The sequence below is a fragment of the Rhamphochromis longiceps genome, linkage group LG1 (genome assembly GCF_057381845.1).
Source record: "Rhamphochromis longiceps isolate RC_006_pf linkage group LG1, R_longiceps_female_GT1.1, whole genome shotgun sequence".
NCBI lineage: Eukaryota > Metazoa > Chordata > Actinopteri > Cichliformes > Cichlidae > Rhamphochromis > Rhamphochromis longiceps.
The window spans coordinates 8,134,963-8,152,782 of record NC_140557.1 but is presented as its reverse complement, the minus strand read 5'-3'; the positions used below and the strand labels follow the sequence as shown (position 1 = coordinate 8,152,782).

Genomic DNA, 17,820 nt, shown 5'->3' with positions numbered 1-17,820 from the left:
TTAAAGCTTGACGTTATTAAAATTGTGTGATGGTGTTTCCTTTTCTGTGACTTATAGCTATGACTGGATTAGAAAAAAAAAATCTATGAGCATGGTACAGATACAGGGGCTAACAGCAGAAAACAGCAAGAGTGTTGCAGTGTGTGAGTGTTGGGAGGGAAAATGTTTGTTAACACATGTAGTAAAACTAATGATACAGGCCTGTCCTATGAGTTACTCTCACTTGGAAAAAAGATCAGTGAAAGCTGTTTTGTACACATATTTTTAGTCCTCAAAAGCAATTTATTATAGGTTAAAAATTAGTATGCATGATTGCTATTTACATGTTTGCCAAAACTGCTGGAACTCGTATTCAACAAGAGAATATAAAATCCCATGTTGCCTTTTTATATCCTAATGTCAAACTTTAAAACTAGGCCATATATCAAGGATAACTTCTGCTCTAAATCTCTGCCTAACTTGAAAATCAAGTGAGACTACAGTAACCGAGCAGACTGGCTGAAAACAAACATCTCTGATCGTCCAGTAAAAAGTGTAAAGAATGTATATGTGACAGCTACGAGAATACAGCTTGTTCTACGCATGAAAGGGGGGAGAAGGGGGTGGAGGTGTTTCACTGATTAAGCTGCTGAGGTGAGGCTTAAAATTTTCCACCCTTCAAATTCAACTGAAGCCAGGAAGAGTACGACAGTGAGGGGAAGGAGTACTATTTAGACCAAATAAAAAGAACACAGATAAAGCTTAAAAACAACAACTAGAGGAAGGAGGCCTGGAGACAAATAGAAAGAGGGGAAAATGCCATGGTGCAAACAGACACACAACAGCTATTTAGTAAGTACAATAGCCCCCCCAGGCTTCATAAAAGGACTGTTTTACATGCATTTTTGCACATTACTTTATGGCTTCAGTTGAGGGCTATAAGTTCTAAGAACTGAAGGCAGTGTGATAGAGAAAACTTGGGTTTCAGGTCTTTCTGCTTTAACCTCCTAATACTCGAACTCTTCCACGGCATACATTTTTAATTTCTCTTTGATATTTGGGAATATTGGGACCCGATGAATGTAAAAACAAAGAATTACCAGATTTTTTTTAACCTGATTTGTGCTTCTAAGAAAAATGAGAGCCACATATAAGGATATTCGTATAAAATTTCGACAGAACAGTGTCAGTATAATGTCCTCGTAACTGGATATCAGGCCCTTGTAGCGCAAAATGGAATATTTTGGTCTAAATAATCCAAAATGTGATGTTCACATATGTGGACGCCAGGTCCTAGGAGGTTAAAAAATACACAAGGGGAGAAAAGAAGTGGTGAGGTAGACAAACAGGACAAACAGGACAGGACTACACACAAAACATTTTTTCCTCCTTTAGTTATCTTTAGTTGTAGTAACAAAAGTACTTCAGGTTTAAGAAAGGCCATCTTTTGAATTAAAACAGCATTTCACATGTTGTAACTCTGTTGGCTACAGATGCCTGGGTCTGACTATTCCACACTGGACATAAATAAAACTTTTGGCTATGGACACCTGGGTTCTGCAGGATATCCTGAGACCAAAATACGCCTGGCCAACACTGGTGACAAGTCACTAGTCAAACTAGTTTTTGCTGGATTAAGGAGTACACATGAGGCAGTGATGACTTTACTGATGCACTGAGGGGGCCCTCTGTCCCATAAAGCAAGCTTTATAACACAGCTAACTGCTTCAATCAATGACCACCCGGATTGACGGATAAAGCCATCAGCTGATGAGCACCATTTGAGGCCGAGCACCGCTGATCAATACCGGAGACATCAAATGCTATAAGCCTGGGAGAAAGGGGAATCTGTTCACGCACATAAGGGGGTTGTTGGGGGTTGTGCACTCATCTTGCAAATTTTACCTCTTGTCAATGCTAATTACTTTTGACTTCTAAGATCCATGAGAGTGGGTCATATGTTTACCTTTCAGGGTCTTAGCTGATGCTAATGCAGAGTGACTGAAAATGAAATCAACATCAGAAAAAAGCTTTCATTTGTAAGTAACATACAAGTGCAATAAAACCCTTTTAGTGAATTCTCGATAAAGGTTATTTGTTAATTTAGGGCTTAAAACTCTACAATTTATTTTTTCTTTTGGAGTCAACGATACAAAAGAAAGTAAACCACTAGAAAACTGATGATGACACACTGTATACTGCAACACTGAAAATTTTATTTTAAGCCTAACTGCAAATGATGATAACTCATCTCACACTCAATATATCACCACTTGTTAAGTAACCACTGGCTTTATGTAATCATGTACCCCAAACAATAAACCACATCAACTAAAGCGCCACTGGCAAAGAGACAACAGCACTTGTGTGTTTCATGTCCATTTCTTCCCTCAAATCAAACGTCTTGTTTTCCATTAGGCACTCAGACCTCTGCTGCTGTGTGGCTTATGGAGCAAGGCTGCAAAGCTGCAGTGGAAGTGAGCTCAGGGCTATTGTACGGGTGTAGGGCTCCTCTGGGGGCTGTAATGCATTTCATACCATCCATCACAAGGGTGTGGAGGCCAGGAAACATTGCTTTAAGAGCACACACAGGACACAGATGGAGAAGCAAGACATGCAGATATACAGATAGCAGAGGCTTAGGGAATTTGCCGATCACAGGAGAATTCTGTGCGCAGAAAGCTTTACGATGGAACCACAAACCCCATTTTGATTGCCTAAAGATTAAATATATTTTATATGAAACAGCACAATGAAGTAAACAAGTTTCCAATGAACACAAATACAAAATTAAAAGCATACATATATTTACAGAAAAGCTTGATTTGGCACAATATTATTAATGTGCTTATGAATCAACTTACACAAATCATTTGTAATTATTGAAATCTCTTACTTTTAACTTTGCGTTTCTTTAACTTAATTTACAATATACACTGCGGCCTACTTCCTTTAAGCAGGAATATACATACTACATTTTAAGTTCCTGTATTGCATACATTGTTTGAGGAACAGATTTCTTGCTGTTTCACTTTCAGCCACAGTTTTCTGAATTTCTTTCTTCAAACCGTTACTATTTTATTCAACTTGTATCACAAGTCGTGTTATTTTTTCCATTCAATAACATCCTCTACCCTATTACTTTCCCATTTCCCATAAGAGCATTCACTTGTAAGTATTTTTCAGTGAGTGCAAAACAAGATGGGTGAATGGACAGAGCAGCCAGCCAGTATTATTTTTACCCTGACCGATGACCTCACTGGGAAGCATGAATCTGTTTGAGGGCCTGCACTTGTCCTCTTGCCTGGTCATATGACCATGGCGATTTAGGGTCTCAAATCCCAGTACAGTACGGTTGTAATTAAAGATGGACAGCACAGTGGCAATCTAGGGCTGTGGAATAGTCTGGCCACAGAACAGAGGAAATAACAGGGGGTGGAAGTAATTGGGGGCTGGGATGAAGAAACACAGAGAGGAAAGGACACAAAGAGTAGCCTTAGTTGGAAAGAAAGAAGCAAAAACAAAAAAAAATAAAAAGTCACAAGATTTTAATCTAAGCTTCCCACAATAAACCATCCCACACGCAAAACATCAGGAAAACTACTATTTCCTTTTGTTTTGAAGGAAATGGATAACCACTCTAGATGCTTGTGCCCTTAAGGCTGGGCTGTAATTTGGCAGGGGATGGGTGGGGTTTGCCCAAACCAAAGACAATCTCAACCCTCAAATGTATCAGGGCAGTTACCACCAAATCTTTGATGAAAAATGCATGGGAGGATGTGTCCAAAAGGCAGAGTTTCATCTCTTCTTTTGGAAAATGATTAGAAAGCGGTGGTTGGAATCTATGTATCATTTGGGTTTCCACCCTATGCTGAGAGAAGGGCCCCTTTACTACCAGTTCTAATCTTCTTGTACAGTTCCCTCATTATCTTTCAGTCTGATTGGTAACCTCAGTCAGTTTCAGACCACTGGCAAAGTGCTTTGAAAGGGAAATCAAAGAACACTGCGTTCTCCCATACAAGCTGCCTGATGTCTCCTTTAACCTCTCCTCAGTAACCCTGGCACCCCGTCTGCACTCGGCTCTTACTTCCATGTTGGCCACATTCATCCCTCATCCTTTCTTTTGTCTTTTTCACAGACATCAGACATGTGACAGTCACATGTCTGATGTCTATCAGGGTTACCATATCTAAAAGACTTGCCTCCACTTATTTAGAGATCATTAATCATTGTGCGTAGGACAGGAGGCCCCTTAATCCAGCCAGTCCTTCCTTCCCTCGGTCTCACCAAGCAAGCAGGCCACAGTGCGGCCCTCCAACCCTATCCCCCATGGTGTTATCAAGTTTCAGCGGTTGTAACTGTAGCACAATAAACAGAGAGGGGAGGAGAATTCAGTGTGTGCAAAGGAAGAGGACGGGAATGAAAAGAGAGGACATAATGTCATTTCTTCTTTCTATTTTATTGGTGGATTCTGTGTAAAACATGCTTCACAGGCTTTAAGGAGAAGACCTGTCATGATTCAGATTATAACTGTAATAGGAAAACAAGGTTATCACAAAATTATGAATGAAAACTTTTACATCTACAGCCTTTTACCTGCCAAATCAATTAGCAGGATTCTAGTTCTGCCCCTACACCTCACCACCGCCACCACCACCTGAAAAAAAAAATCCTTTTAACTATAACCCAACACTTCATCTGAAATGGACAAATATGCTCACAAAACCTTGGACTTTGTTGTTAAACCAACCAGGTGCTGCCACTTTCCAGAAGTTGTGGGGTGTTAACTAAAGGAAAACGAGTCCATATCACAGAGCCAGAGAATGTTCCTATTGTGGTGTGGTGTTTGTACAGAGGGGCTGCCTGTTACGAGGGCCAGTGTGAGGCTGACCAGGGGAGTAATATAATGCATACGTGGATCCCCCAGAGCCCATTCATGCTGTAATTGGTGCGGACAGAGCACTCGGTCTCTGGGTTACAGTTGGGGAACTTCCTCTAATGTCCTGCTGGGAGGCCACTGTTCCCACACCACAAATACTTCAAATAAAATCCATCTAAACCTTGGAGCGAAAAATGCTGTGCTTTGTAAAAGGTAATACAAAGGCATGTTTAACATTTGTTTTTTAGTCAAAAAGAAATTGAGTGTAAAGGAATATGCAAATAATGCTACGTCACTAAATTGCTGACTTGCTCTGTTTTGATCAAAATCCCTTTAGTGCCATTTTTCTGTCTCCTGCAGCAAATTCTGGGAGCTTCAAAGGAACAAACACTGCTCTCCTCGTGCAATTCACTGTGGAGCTACAGCTAAATAAGAACCCTTCATTTCATTCTATAAATCTTCCCCTAGCCACAACATCAGGACTATAATTTAATCACACAGACAAGTCCTGCTTACCACTTTATTACTATTAACAGAGCTAAATCTGGGATTTTCCTCTAAAATAACTCTAAAGCTGTGATAGCACAGCATGTGGTCCCTCTTAAGCTGAAGCTACACTTCCAATTAAGAGTGTCACACTGAGATGGATCTTGATCTCTGACCACGATGTGTGTGGTTTTCTGGTGAGAGGAGAACGAGTAAAACACTTCGTGGGGCGGGGCAGGGGTTCTCGACTGGTGACTTCACTGAACAGGAGCCTCTCTCTCTCTCCCTCTCTGGCTCTGTCCATCACAGCTCGTGGCCATTAATCATCTCAAGTGGACAGCACTGACAGGCAGTTGGCTGCATCACTCTCTGAGTTTCTTCCCTTTTTTTTTTTTCTTCATCGAGCAACTGTTGCCTCATTTACTGCCTGCTCCCCCACCTTCTCAAAAGCCCACCTCCTGGTCCAAACCCCCATCCCCAATGACAAAGCGGTCGAGTGTCAAACCAAAACAAACAATCACCCATATGCTTAATCGAAACCTTTGAGGTGGTTAAAAGCATCAAGCCACCGCCAAGCTTTCTTTGCAGCAATTGGGGGTGAGACAGGAAAACCTGTAATGGATGTAATGAACAGTGATGTCACCGTAACTCATCTTGGCTAATATCCTCCACCCGCGCTCTTTCTATGTGAGCAGCCCTAGTGCATTTACATGTACATGTCAGGCCATTAGCTAATGTTTCTACCTGGAGCAAATGACTAATATATACATGAGGGTCTCCAGCTGAATGAGGCTGAGCTCCTTACAAGCAACAAATAGCACAGAGGTCAGTGGTGAAAGCTGGCTGGGTTCAGTAATGGATGTAACAAATATTCCTCTGACCCTACAGTGGTCATCTGTGACAAAAAGAGGCGGGGGGTTGTATGTGTGTCTTCTGTCATGTCTGTGATTCAAAGCCCATCAATGGGTTCCCTTTACACTCAGACTCTATTTAGGACAGCTGGTAAAATTCCTCAAGCATTAACGCACAGACACGCACACACACAAACACATGTGCCTGTTTTTAAGCAGCAGAGGCAGGAAATGCGAATCCCTCGTAAGTTTTCCTTCCGCCGTTTGCTTCCCTCTCAGGGCTCAGAGGCCCCACGCCAAGGTGGGAAAAGCACTTCACCATTTGTCTCACTCTCGCCAGAGTTTCCACTGGATTTAACTTAACCTCACACTCTGCCTCATTTTTCAGAGTCCACTTGTAATCTCATTCAATTTAAGAGGTATTTTCCCTTTGCTACGCCCTTCTTAGAAAGTCTCAAATAATGACATTGCATTTAAAGAAAAAAAAACAAAACAGGCTTCCTAAGTGCTCTTTAATTACAAAAAATGGACTGCAATAATCTTGACAACATATCTATGAAATGAAATGGAGGGAGGAGCCAATGCACAGAAATTAGAGGGTAGCGTGAATAAGAGCTTAGAGAGGCTTGCTCTTCATCTCATTTACTCTTGGCACTGAGTGTAAAAGAAATCCAGCCAAGCAATGCCCTATGATTAAGACTCCGGCTTGAGGGACAGCATAGGTCAGCCAAGTGGCTCCTGACTTAAGGGAGGGGTGAAGACGGCACTCTAGTCTAGCTGAAATTATACCCTCTCTTGTACAATGGTTTCATCAAGTCTCTAATGTCATATCCTGCATCTATATTTAAAGCACTGTGCAGCCATGGATATTTAGATTTCAACTTTGCACTTGTAACTGTAAAATAAAACTATTCAAATAAATAATACTTTTTAATCTCACAATATCTTTCCTTTGTCTTTTCAGTATCTTTCTCTTGTAGATGAGCACTCTGGAAATTTAGTGATAACTGCAACAACTAGCACTGACTCTTGGACTCAATATTGATCACCTGTATTAATGTTGACATGGGAACCTGAAACGCGTAAGCCGATTCCAGTTACACTCACGATAATTCTCTTTGGAAATGTAATTCAGTTAAACAAGTTAAACACCAAAGAGTTACCAGGACTGTGCTTTGTCCTAATTTACTTTATGGCAATATAATTTACAAGTTACATGTTAATTTGTTTGTTTTAAATCAGTGTTATTATTCACTCAATGTTTGTGCTGACTCGTTTCAAACTGCATGAAAAATAATGTGACACTGTAATCAGCTAGTTATCTGCTGTCAGGTGGCGATTTAGTCAGCTTGATGGATTTCTCCATCTGACCAGCGTGAGTAAAGGGTCAGGCAGCCACTCCCAGCGTCTGCCACTGGACAGAGATGCTAACAGGGCCTTGACAGATCCCGTCCCTCCCTCTCCTACTCGGCTTAATTCATCACCCACCAAACAAGACCTCTGGGTGGTAAGACCTAACCAGTCTCTCAGAAGCTGCTGCTCTCGTGCACCTTAGTGGGTAAACACACATATGCAAGTACATACACATAGGTGTCGATGCACACGAGCCCATTTACCCAAAAAAATAATAATTGCACAAAGTGATCATCTGTCAGTCCGACAAAACAAACTATGCATCAAATAAAGTTTCACTCATGTACGGTACCGACCACTGAAGCCTGTAGCAAAACATATTGAAGTGAACCACACACACACACACTCACAGATTATCATCACCTATCACAGCCTGCCAAAACATAATGTGAAGTATGCACCACTGTAATAACATTGTGATTCACCTTGGGAGGTATTGCTCAAGCAGTGTAATTTGCTTTGCAATAGGTTTGTCTGATAAAAGCCTAAGTGCATTAGCAGCCCTGGTCAGACAGGTCTCGTAAGCAGTGTCAAAGCAGCACAAAGTCAGCTGATCCATGAAGCCTGCTGGCCAACTAAGCTAGGCCACTGCCAGATCCACTTGACTCTGATGCTACAGAAACACAGGATCAGCTGAGGCAGATCTTACCTGCTGATACCTTATGGCCTTTATGCTTGAGAGGGGAATTAATGAAGTATTTCTCAGCCAGTGTGTGAGTTGTTTAGTGGCAAAACATGTTTCACTGGCATCAGACAAGGAGTTACATTCTGTATGTACTTTCATCCTCGTTGATTTTGTATGGCTTCTAGCAATTGTATGAAGAAGTAATCTATTTGTGCTGCAGGTGTGACATTGCTCAATCAACACTGAAATTCCTGGTGCTCTCTAAAAAAAGAAATTAACTTTAGTAACACATCTGTGGCAATTCCCATAGAGTCACACTGAAAGTTAAAGTTTAAAGCACCCTACATGTTTTGAGAGTAGGAATGCAACAATATAATAATTTCCATCTCAGAAAATATTATAACTTTGAAGTATAATGATGATAACTTGTAGTCTTCCTTAAAGTCTAAAAGTTATCTAGGTCCCGAATAAACCTCCAATTCAATGCTCCATCCAGTACATGCCAAGCCACAGGATCTGATATTAGTAAAATAATATTTTTGTATGCTTACCTCTTTTTTGCATGAAGGCAAAGAGATCATCCAAAAACTCTTTTCTTTTTGGGTCATTATCAAGCTCATACAGCTGTAAAGAAAAATAGAACGTTATTAGGGTACTGTTTGCTAAAAGTAGAGCTGTGTGGCTGCTCAGCCACAGTGTCTACTCAATTCAATTTTATATATAGCACCAAATCACAACAACAGTCGCCTCAAAGTGCTTAAGTATACAGTTTATTGTCCAGTGCTTAATCCTGAATGTCTGTATTTTCTCTACTGCTCTTTTTAATGTTAGACTGTATGATGATAGTTCATAATAGCATTGCAAAACGTTGTAATTGCACCATTGTTATGACTCATATACTCTATACATAATGTTTGTCTGGAAGACATTTGTTCTTTTTTCTCCCTGAAATGTTCTTTTTAGAACACATGCTTTCATCTCACTTAACCACAAAACATACATGTCAGCAGCTAACTGTTATCTTTGAGGTGTGCACAGATGAATCTTTCAGGCTTTGACACTTTTAGTTCTTTGAAGCTGGCTTAGAGTTTCAGGAACACATAGATCCTGCATTTTTATAGTTCTGCAATTGTATAATACTTCAAAAGGTTGACCTATATACATGTCCCACATGTGCTACTGAAATGAGAATGTATGTTATCACATAACTGTCATAAAGGGCTCCTTTTGCTACTTTTGTAACAAAACTTTTGGGATTTTATTTGTTTTTTTCCTTGATTTTGTTTTTCACCTTAGCAAAGTCTCTGGAGGCCTCTCCTCTTCCTCTGCTGCTGTCAGCCTCATCTGCCCATCCTGCACTGCCATTCTGCAACAAATGAGAGTAAATACAGATGAGGTCAGTAAAAAAACGAAACAAACAAATAAGCAGGTTTTCACACATCAGCTCTGGATAACTTTAGGTAATTCAAGTTTTGACACAAAACAGGAGACAGTCTGCTTCAGATGCATTCTAACTACTGAAATATACAAATTACTGAAAATACTACTGAAAATGCTCCATTTGGGTGAGTTGGGAAGTTGGCTGCATAGAGCAAACTTAGAAATTAGCTGCACTAATTTCAGGTGGGCAGAAGTAGGTAATGTGTGATTTGACAATCCCAAATAGGCACATTGTTAACTGCATCTCCACTGGGAAATTTCGACAAAATGTTAAGGCTCCAGTCTGTGGGTGCTGAATCGGCTGAGGAGACGACCCTCTCTGTGTTGGACTCAAACCCTTGCCAAGGAGTCCATAACATAAAGAACTTTGCCGTAAATGTGAATGCTTCCCATTGAACCCACATTCTTCCAGTTTAACATTTGTTTAATCAAGCAAAAACATATACTGCAACACTAATGTATATACAAATTTATTATTTTTAGAAAACTAACTCATTTCCATGAAAAAAAAAAATGTATTCATCTGTTGTTACACCAAACATTTATTAAGTTAAGCCTGAATTCCCTTCAAATAGTTTGCAACAAGCTTTAAAAGTGGCGCATTCGCTAAGCTAGATAGGACAAAGTACAATCTGCAATACACACTTATCAAAACAAATATATACTCAAAGACTAAGGGTGCATAGTCCAGGGGTTGAAGTAGTAACCTCTGGAGTTATGGTACCTCTGAGCTCCTAAATCCCCCCTCCCCCTTCATCCTCAAACATCTCCATTTGACCTAAACCATCTGCATCTGGGCCTGCCCTGCCCCCAACAATGTCTTCCGACCCAGCTGGATACAAGGGCCCCCCATCCTTCAATCTTAACGCAGCTGTGACGGGTGGCCAAGTTCATGGAGTGTAGATGGCAGTCAGGAGGGGCCAGAGAAGGGTGGGCTGGTCAGCAGCCTTGGCGCCCACACATACACACACACACACACACGTACACTCACACACACATACACACAAACGCAAAAGCTGATCAAGGCTATGTGTATGTTTGTGAGTGCAGGAAGGGGGGGCCAATGGCCCCACAAGACGGGAAGGAAGGAAAATAAGGGCAGAAAGGGGTGCACGGTATGTGCCGACCAGGAATGTCTCCTAAAGACAAAACCTATAAAAGCATCAGGAATCAAAACAAGATCCGTTTGGAGGGGGACGTTAATAGCTGCAGCCTGGAGTCTAGTTTCAACCAGGAGCCCATTGGTCAGTGGCAATTACAGGGCCTGAAACAAGAGCCAGGGGGGCAAAGGTTGTCAAGGCCCCTGAGAGCAAGTCATTTTCACCCTCTCACTCTCAGTATGTGTAACGGTTGTCAACAATTGCTCCCTATACAAATACCATCAGCCATCAAGTTGAAAACCTACTGCAAATGGTGGGTTTCAAGGCAAAAGCATGAAGACAAAATGAGACATCTGCTATTTAGAAGGGCAAACATGGTCTGCACCACACCACAAGCACAAACTATCCAATGCTGCAATGCTGTTAACAGGGGCAATGACGACATGTGATAAAATGTTTTCTTTTCCTTGAGCAACCATAAAAGGGTTTGTTCGAAAATGCTTCCCCTGTGTAAAAAACGTATAGTTCTAAAGTTCAATGTTCAAAACTTAAAAAAAAAATAAAAAAAATCAACACTACGTTATCCTACTGGACTTCACAGACTGTGAAGTGTTGTATTGAAAATGTGTGCACAACAAAACCTTTTTCATCATCAAAAACAGCTTCCTATATTATACAATCTCTTATATGTGATCCAGATTAACATATCATGTAAAAGTAAACATAAGTTATGGTACATCTGAAGGGCCTATAGACCTTTGCTCACAATTGACCACGTCTGTTAAACTTTAACAATTATAAATGATTATAAGGGAAGATAATTCACATTGCAGCCATATGTAGTTCTACATGGTTAGGAAAAAACTGCTGGCAGCACCTTTTATACAAACAGGATGTTCCCCATTCTGTGACCCCGAGTTCAATATTTCAAGATCAAGATGGTTACGTTTCTGCACTGAGAGGACACAAAGTGTTTGTTTATTGATTCATAGTCCAAAAATTCTTACTATTTAACAGGTGCTCTTATTCAAAGTAAATTATTTTGGGACTTGCAACATTACAATTAGCTCCCAGTTCATCAGTGTTAGATGTTAAAACAAAAGAAGCAGACTGTAGCGTATGGGTTGCAGGCACGCATACAAACATCACACTTCCCTGAGTGACACTTGTGTCATGGGAGTGCAGGGGTCAAGGTGTTCCTGATGTTAGCCTGGAACAAAGGTCTAAAGTGACAGAACACCAGTGTCCAGTCAATGAAAGGCTTACTGCTATATCCTCACTTGTGAGTACATCTAGTCCCATATCTAAAAGACGAATATAATAATATTAAAGAAAATGCTTTCTACAGTTGACATACTTTTTCTAATCTTTCAGACAATACAACAAGAGGCACCAGATCTTCTATTACTTTGTCTAATTATCTATTCCTCGTTCAGTGAAAGGAGTAACATCTAATATCTAAGAATTTACTAAAGATGTATTTGCAGACCAGTGGTTATTAACATTTCATTCCCACCTAGTTGCCCACACATATACCTTCTCTATGCCTTAGGCCTATTATTCTCACCGCATTGTTCATGTTGCGTGCAAACAGCGACAACAGTGTCGCTTTGTACCATTTATACCAGCGCTGAGGGTGTCAGTACTCTCTGCAGTGTTCTCCTGAATAACCATTGTCAGCAAAAACAAAAACTCCACATCAAAACCTCCACAACAAGAGGTACAGGAAGAGAAGACGTCAAAACCAGAAACAACGAAACAGAAATTATTTCCAGAAAGTCTCATCTCTCTGTACAACAGTATTAATTTCATGGATCAATAATTTTCTGCATATTTTCATCTAATACCTTTTTTCCCTGACGAAAGCGAGACAATAACTAAATAAAAACTAATGCAAGAGGATGATAAATACGATGAAATGTACTGGCATTTTCATCAGCAAATAAAAACAAGATGAAAATGCGATTCAATGATCAAATCAGAACTAATTAAGTTGTGTAAAAAGGCAGGAGGAGTTTTGAGGTGATCCAATCAGAAGTAATCTCCTTGTGCAGTAAGGTTAGATGCGCACATTTGAGCTGCTGCCGCAAAGACAGGTAGTGAGGGGGGAGCTCGCATGCTCTCAGTTTCTCATGAAAACGTGACAAAATTTCAAGAATGTCAAGATTTGGGAGGAAGAGAAGAGTAGACACATGGACACGTTCAACATTTGATGTCAAGGAAAATAAGACGCTTTGTAAAACGCGTGGAACAACTCTCCCTGGAAAAAACATGGCAAACTTTTACACTTGAGACTTTAGTGAGCTGAATCAACTTTGGATTTAGTCTGTGATAATCTTATGATAATTAGGCTTATTTCTGACTAAATATCAGAATAAATGTCTAAATTATGACTAAAACTAAATGGCATTTTAGTCAAAAGACTATGACTGAAACTAAAACAAAATTTGCTGTCAAAATGAAAACCGCTGTACATCTGAATCTCTGAGCTTCTGTACTGAAATATCCTTAAAATGGCAGCAAAACTAGTCACTGTTTAAGCAAGGTTTCAAAAACTGAGATGCGTACGAGCGGCCAAAAACACACCAAAGTGCAGCTTATGCCAGTTGATGTAAATTTAACTTTTTGTGGTGTTGTTTATGAGGCTGAGAACAACGAGCATAAAGGGTAATTACAGTTTCACTGTTGTAAACAAAGGTGAAAGATGAGGAGAAATGTAATAATGTGACTACTTTAAAGTTTATATGTTGTTGTTTTTTGTTTTTAATTTAAAAACACACAATACAAGCACACATTTAAAACCGACACAAACACACACATTAGACTACTGCAACTGTGGAGTGCTTTCCTGCTCTAAACCACGACCTTCAGTTTTTCCTCTTCAGCTGCAATAAAGGAAAAGTAGAGTGGCTGATGTGATAAAGAGCAGATGGTGGCCAAGATAAAAACAGTTAACTGCAAACTAACATGTGATGAAACAGACAACGACTTTAAAAGGTATTATCAGTTACTTCAACTAGACATCTTAACCAAAGCCACAACAACTAACTGCCTTCCTGCTAAAATGAAATGTCTGCACCACTTTGCTGGATCAATGTTGATGTTTTTACAATACTTTTTTGGTCTTTAAACCAACAACTTCAAAGTAGAGGCGAAATAAGATATCAGTTTTTGGCTGACGGATAACCATTTCCACATATATTGTCCAATATGTCTGCATATTAATATTTTTTCCATTTTGTCACCAGATTATATTACAGAAGATAAGCACTGATGATATTATAAACTGTCTTCTCACATACTGTATCCATCAGAGTAGCTTTGACTCTAATCTACAGTGATGAATGAAGTGAAAACTGAATGAAGGAAACTACTCTTAACTAGGGATGAATGTGGCATGCTGAACAGAAGCCTAAATGTTGCTTCCCTCACTAGTTTTCAACAGAAAATTTCTTCTTTCTATCTGAGCCAGGAAGCTGTAAACAAGCAAGGCGGAAAGTAAGACAGTTCACAGCCATAGAAACAGCATAGCTCATCAGCACTTTGAAAATGAACAGTTGTACCCAGCGTCAGAATCAGCAAGCATACAAGCAAGAAAAAGAAAAAGAAAATAGTAAGGAAAAGAAAGCTACTTCTTGACGAATGTGATTAATGGTTTGAAATGATTGAAATGATTAACACTATTAAATTAGTCATTGGAAATATTCTAACCCTCAGTGATGCCTGCAGCACACAAACGTACATAGTGACACTCCCCTGTTTTCATGTTAGGTTCCTAATTATTTAAACATTATTGGAAAATGTATTAAAATGTGACATAACAAAAAATGGAAAATAGTGTCACACTATCTTTTTGTATATGGTAAAAAAAAATAAAATCAATAGCTGGATATTTTACTCCCTAAAAATGAGTGCCGAGCTCAGGCTCTACTATGACAGATTCCCTATAATTAAGTCTTAGAGTGTAAATTCAGCTGCCACTTGTAAGAATGTGAATACGTTCAGATGGCTCTATAGAAGACCCTCTGCTTCTTCAGTTGGGTCAAAAAAAGCACAGTAAGATGGAAGCGATTAACCCTGAATAGACATGTTGGCTCTTGAATTGAGACCTTGGTCAGCTGAGGAATGTTAACACTATGTTGTTGTTGTTTTAAATGCTAGAGTGGATAGTGAAATGTTGGAAACACTCCTTACGATAAGTCGATTCATACCCTACATCACTTTCAGTGCTCAACCCAGAAAGCAGTTCTTAAAGAAAGCGATTCCCACACCCTGCTTATATTTATGGCAGTCATATACAAGGCCTGGCTTGTCTGATATAATTTGTAATTGCTTCAATGAACTGCTGGAAACATGTGTCTTTACATTAGCACCTATACTTCAAGTAACTTTTTTAGTGCAGTATAGATTCTAGACAGTTTTTACATTTTGAACTTATGGCCAGAGTATATTTATGTGAGCTAATATTTCAATTAGGGTCAAATGATATTATATATCTTTTCCAGGTATGGCACGTGTATGTGTGTGTGTCTATGCATTTGTACTAGTTACACATGCGGATGTCTATACGTGTGTGTGTGTGTGTGTGTTGGGTGGAAGATAAACAGAAGCCTTCATATGTTTAAACAGCCTGTGTTCTCTCGCCGTTTCTCACATGCTCTTAGCAGGTTTACTGGACAGGCTGTGGGTGGCCTAATCACATTACGGCCATACGTGACTGACTGGCACAGCGCCAAATCAGGGATAAGAATAAGGTAGATGACCATTAGTGTGCAGGAGTTTGTCATCCCACAGGGGGATGAAGGAAAATCTGTGCACACGTTGACATACAGATCACACCTCTGTGCCTGGACAAGTTCTCCCCATAGAAATCGTTTCTAAATGGGGGCCAAAGCTTCCCAGAGATGATGAACATTTTCATAGATTGACTTTAAAGACTTTGTAGCACACAGGTGAATAAAAACCAGGCTCCACTATAAAGCTAAAGCTAATATTTAATTATGCAGTTTTTGTTAAATCATCTCAGTAAAAAGAAAGAAAGAAAAAGGTAGGCACTGACAGAGATAGCGTTAATCTGCTGGTCCTTGAGTAAAACATGCAATTTTGGCAAAAAATAAAATAAAAATGCAGACAAATGCAGTGTGCATTTGTGCAACATTACTGCCACACATTTCAGTGCACAACCTTTAACAAGCCGACATTCTTTGAATCACCCTGCACTGGACAAACAACACAGCACGCACTCATACTTGAATGTTGGTGAATAGCTTGGAGGTAATTCTACTCAGCCATTATAGAAAGATGTCTGAGGAAGAGCCACCATTTTAGTGAGGCCAGGCATGCCGGAACAAGAAGGGTTAATGGCTGCTGCTTGGGGAGAGGGGGATGGATGGCATTGATTGCTCAGGATGTTGACAGCACTTCTCCAATTTGATAGCGGTGCTGTTATTAGATGAAGAGGCTTGCTCTTAATAAAAGCATCATGTGATTTGCCTTCACTCCTGATGAAGGCAGATGGAGGAGACTCAAATACCAACCACTCAGCTTAGAAAATAATCACTTTTCAACTAGTTGGGAATTGTTTTAAGATATTAAAAGCAGCTGGGAGGAAAAATAGACTAAGAAAACTTCCACATTTGTTTTTTAAAACAGATTAGCATCCATTTGAATAGCCTGTAAGCAGTACTGCACCTGAGGGAAGTAGGTCGTTTTCATACTATAGATAACAGGTTGATGACTGTTGGGATGGGAGTAAAAGCAAGCTCATCTAAAGCATGGAGTACAAAATAGTTGTTGTTCTGCAGACTGCAAGAGTGACCCTGTAGACTAAACAAAGGCTAATGACAAGAGGCGCATGTCTGTGCCATATTAGAACCCTGTTAGCCCTGAGACATACCCATAACCCCCGTCTTCCTTATTCACGCACCGTTACAGCCCTGTGTCGCACCCTACACAGCTGAACATTGCAAACCAAGTCCCCTGGGCCGCAGCCATTGAACAGGCAGTCCAAATCAATAGCCCTGGATGTGCAAACACAGGGAAGTCCCCAGCCCCCTCCGGACGCAATCTCACAGCATAAGTCAATACTCATCATCCTCAGTCATCTACCGCCAAGCCAGAGAGACTGAGACGAGGGCAAGATCACTGCTCCCAGAGTTAACCTTCCTCTGCACCTTCATCAACACAACCTTACTTTAAGTAACACGGCACAGGTTTTCAAAGAGGACCCTCATCAAATTGCTGTTTTACTAAAATAAACAATGTAAGGCAGCCACACCTAACCTCAATGAAAACAAAATACATGCTCATACAAGCAAAATCCCTATAGCAACCGCAGGCACTAAATGAAGGGCAACAGAAAGTTCAGTGCGAGCTCTGCCAGAACAGATAGGAGGGAGGTTGGCTTTAAATTCACCAACATTCCTGTACACCAGAAACAGGATCTCACAATAACAGGAGAGCCCCTCTCATCCCACAGGTACTCTTAACATCTCATTCCCGGACTAATCTTTTTTAGCCAAATTGCTGCCTGTCAAAACAGTTCAGCAAAGAAAATCTTTTAAACAGACACGGCAGCAGTAATTTAATCACAATCAAGGCCTCCAGCACATATCTGGATTGCAGCCAACAATAGTGATAAATGGGAAGTACCCACGAAAGAGGCTACAGGCCTGCTTTGTTGTTAAACCTGATTTTTTGGATAGTTGACTGAAATGGCCAGTAATATTATTCATTGTCTGCTATTAAAAAGCTGGTAACAATGCAACGTGCAGATCTGAAATAAGTAAATACAAGCACGTGTTTATATTTCTGTAATAAACTGGACATGAGAATAAAGAAGATTACATTTACAGTTGTTTATTTTCTCCCAAATAAGATGACAATTGCTGATGTCTATTTGTAGTATCACAACAGTTTTGTTTTGCACAGTGTCCCAAAACAAAAATAGTCACAAAGAGCTTTAAATTTATTTTTGAAAGATTTATTTATTTATTCTATCCGTGTCAAAAAGGCAAACAAACTAAAAAAAAAAAGTATGTTGATAAC

General features: G+C 40.0%; 1 protein-coding gene across 2 annotated transcripts in view; it reads right to left on the bottom strand.

The window, feature by feature from the left end:
• Window positions 1-17,820, bottom strand: part of LOC146678225 (AT-rich interactive domain-containing protein 3B) — a 60,658-nt gene that overhangs the window by 20,904 nt on the left and 21,934 nt on the right. For both annotated transcript variants that reach the window (XM_085420455.1, XM_085420538.1), the window contains exons 3-4: window positions 9,525-9,599; window positions 8,785-8,857 (exon numbers count right to left, since the gene is read on the bottom strand). In XM_085420455.1, the coding sequence (XP_085276581.1) occupies window positions 8,785-8,857; window positions 9,525-9,599 (148 nt within the window). The remainder of the gene's footprint in view (window positions 1-8,784; window positions 8,858-9,524; window positions 9,600-17,820) is intronic.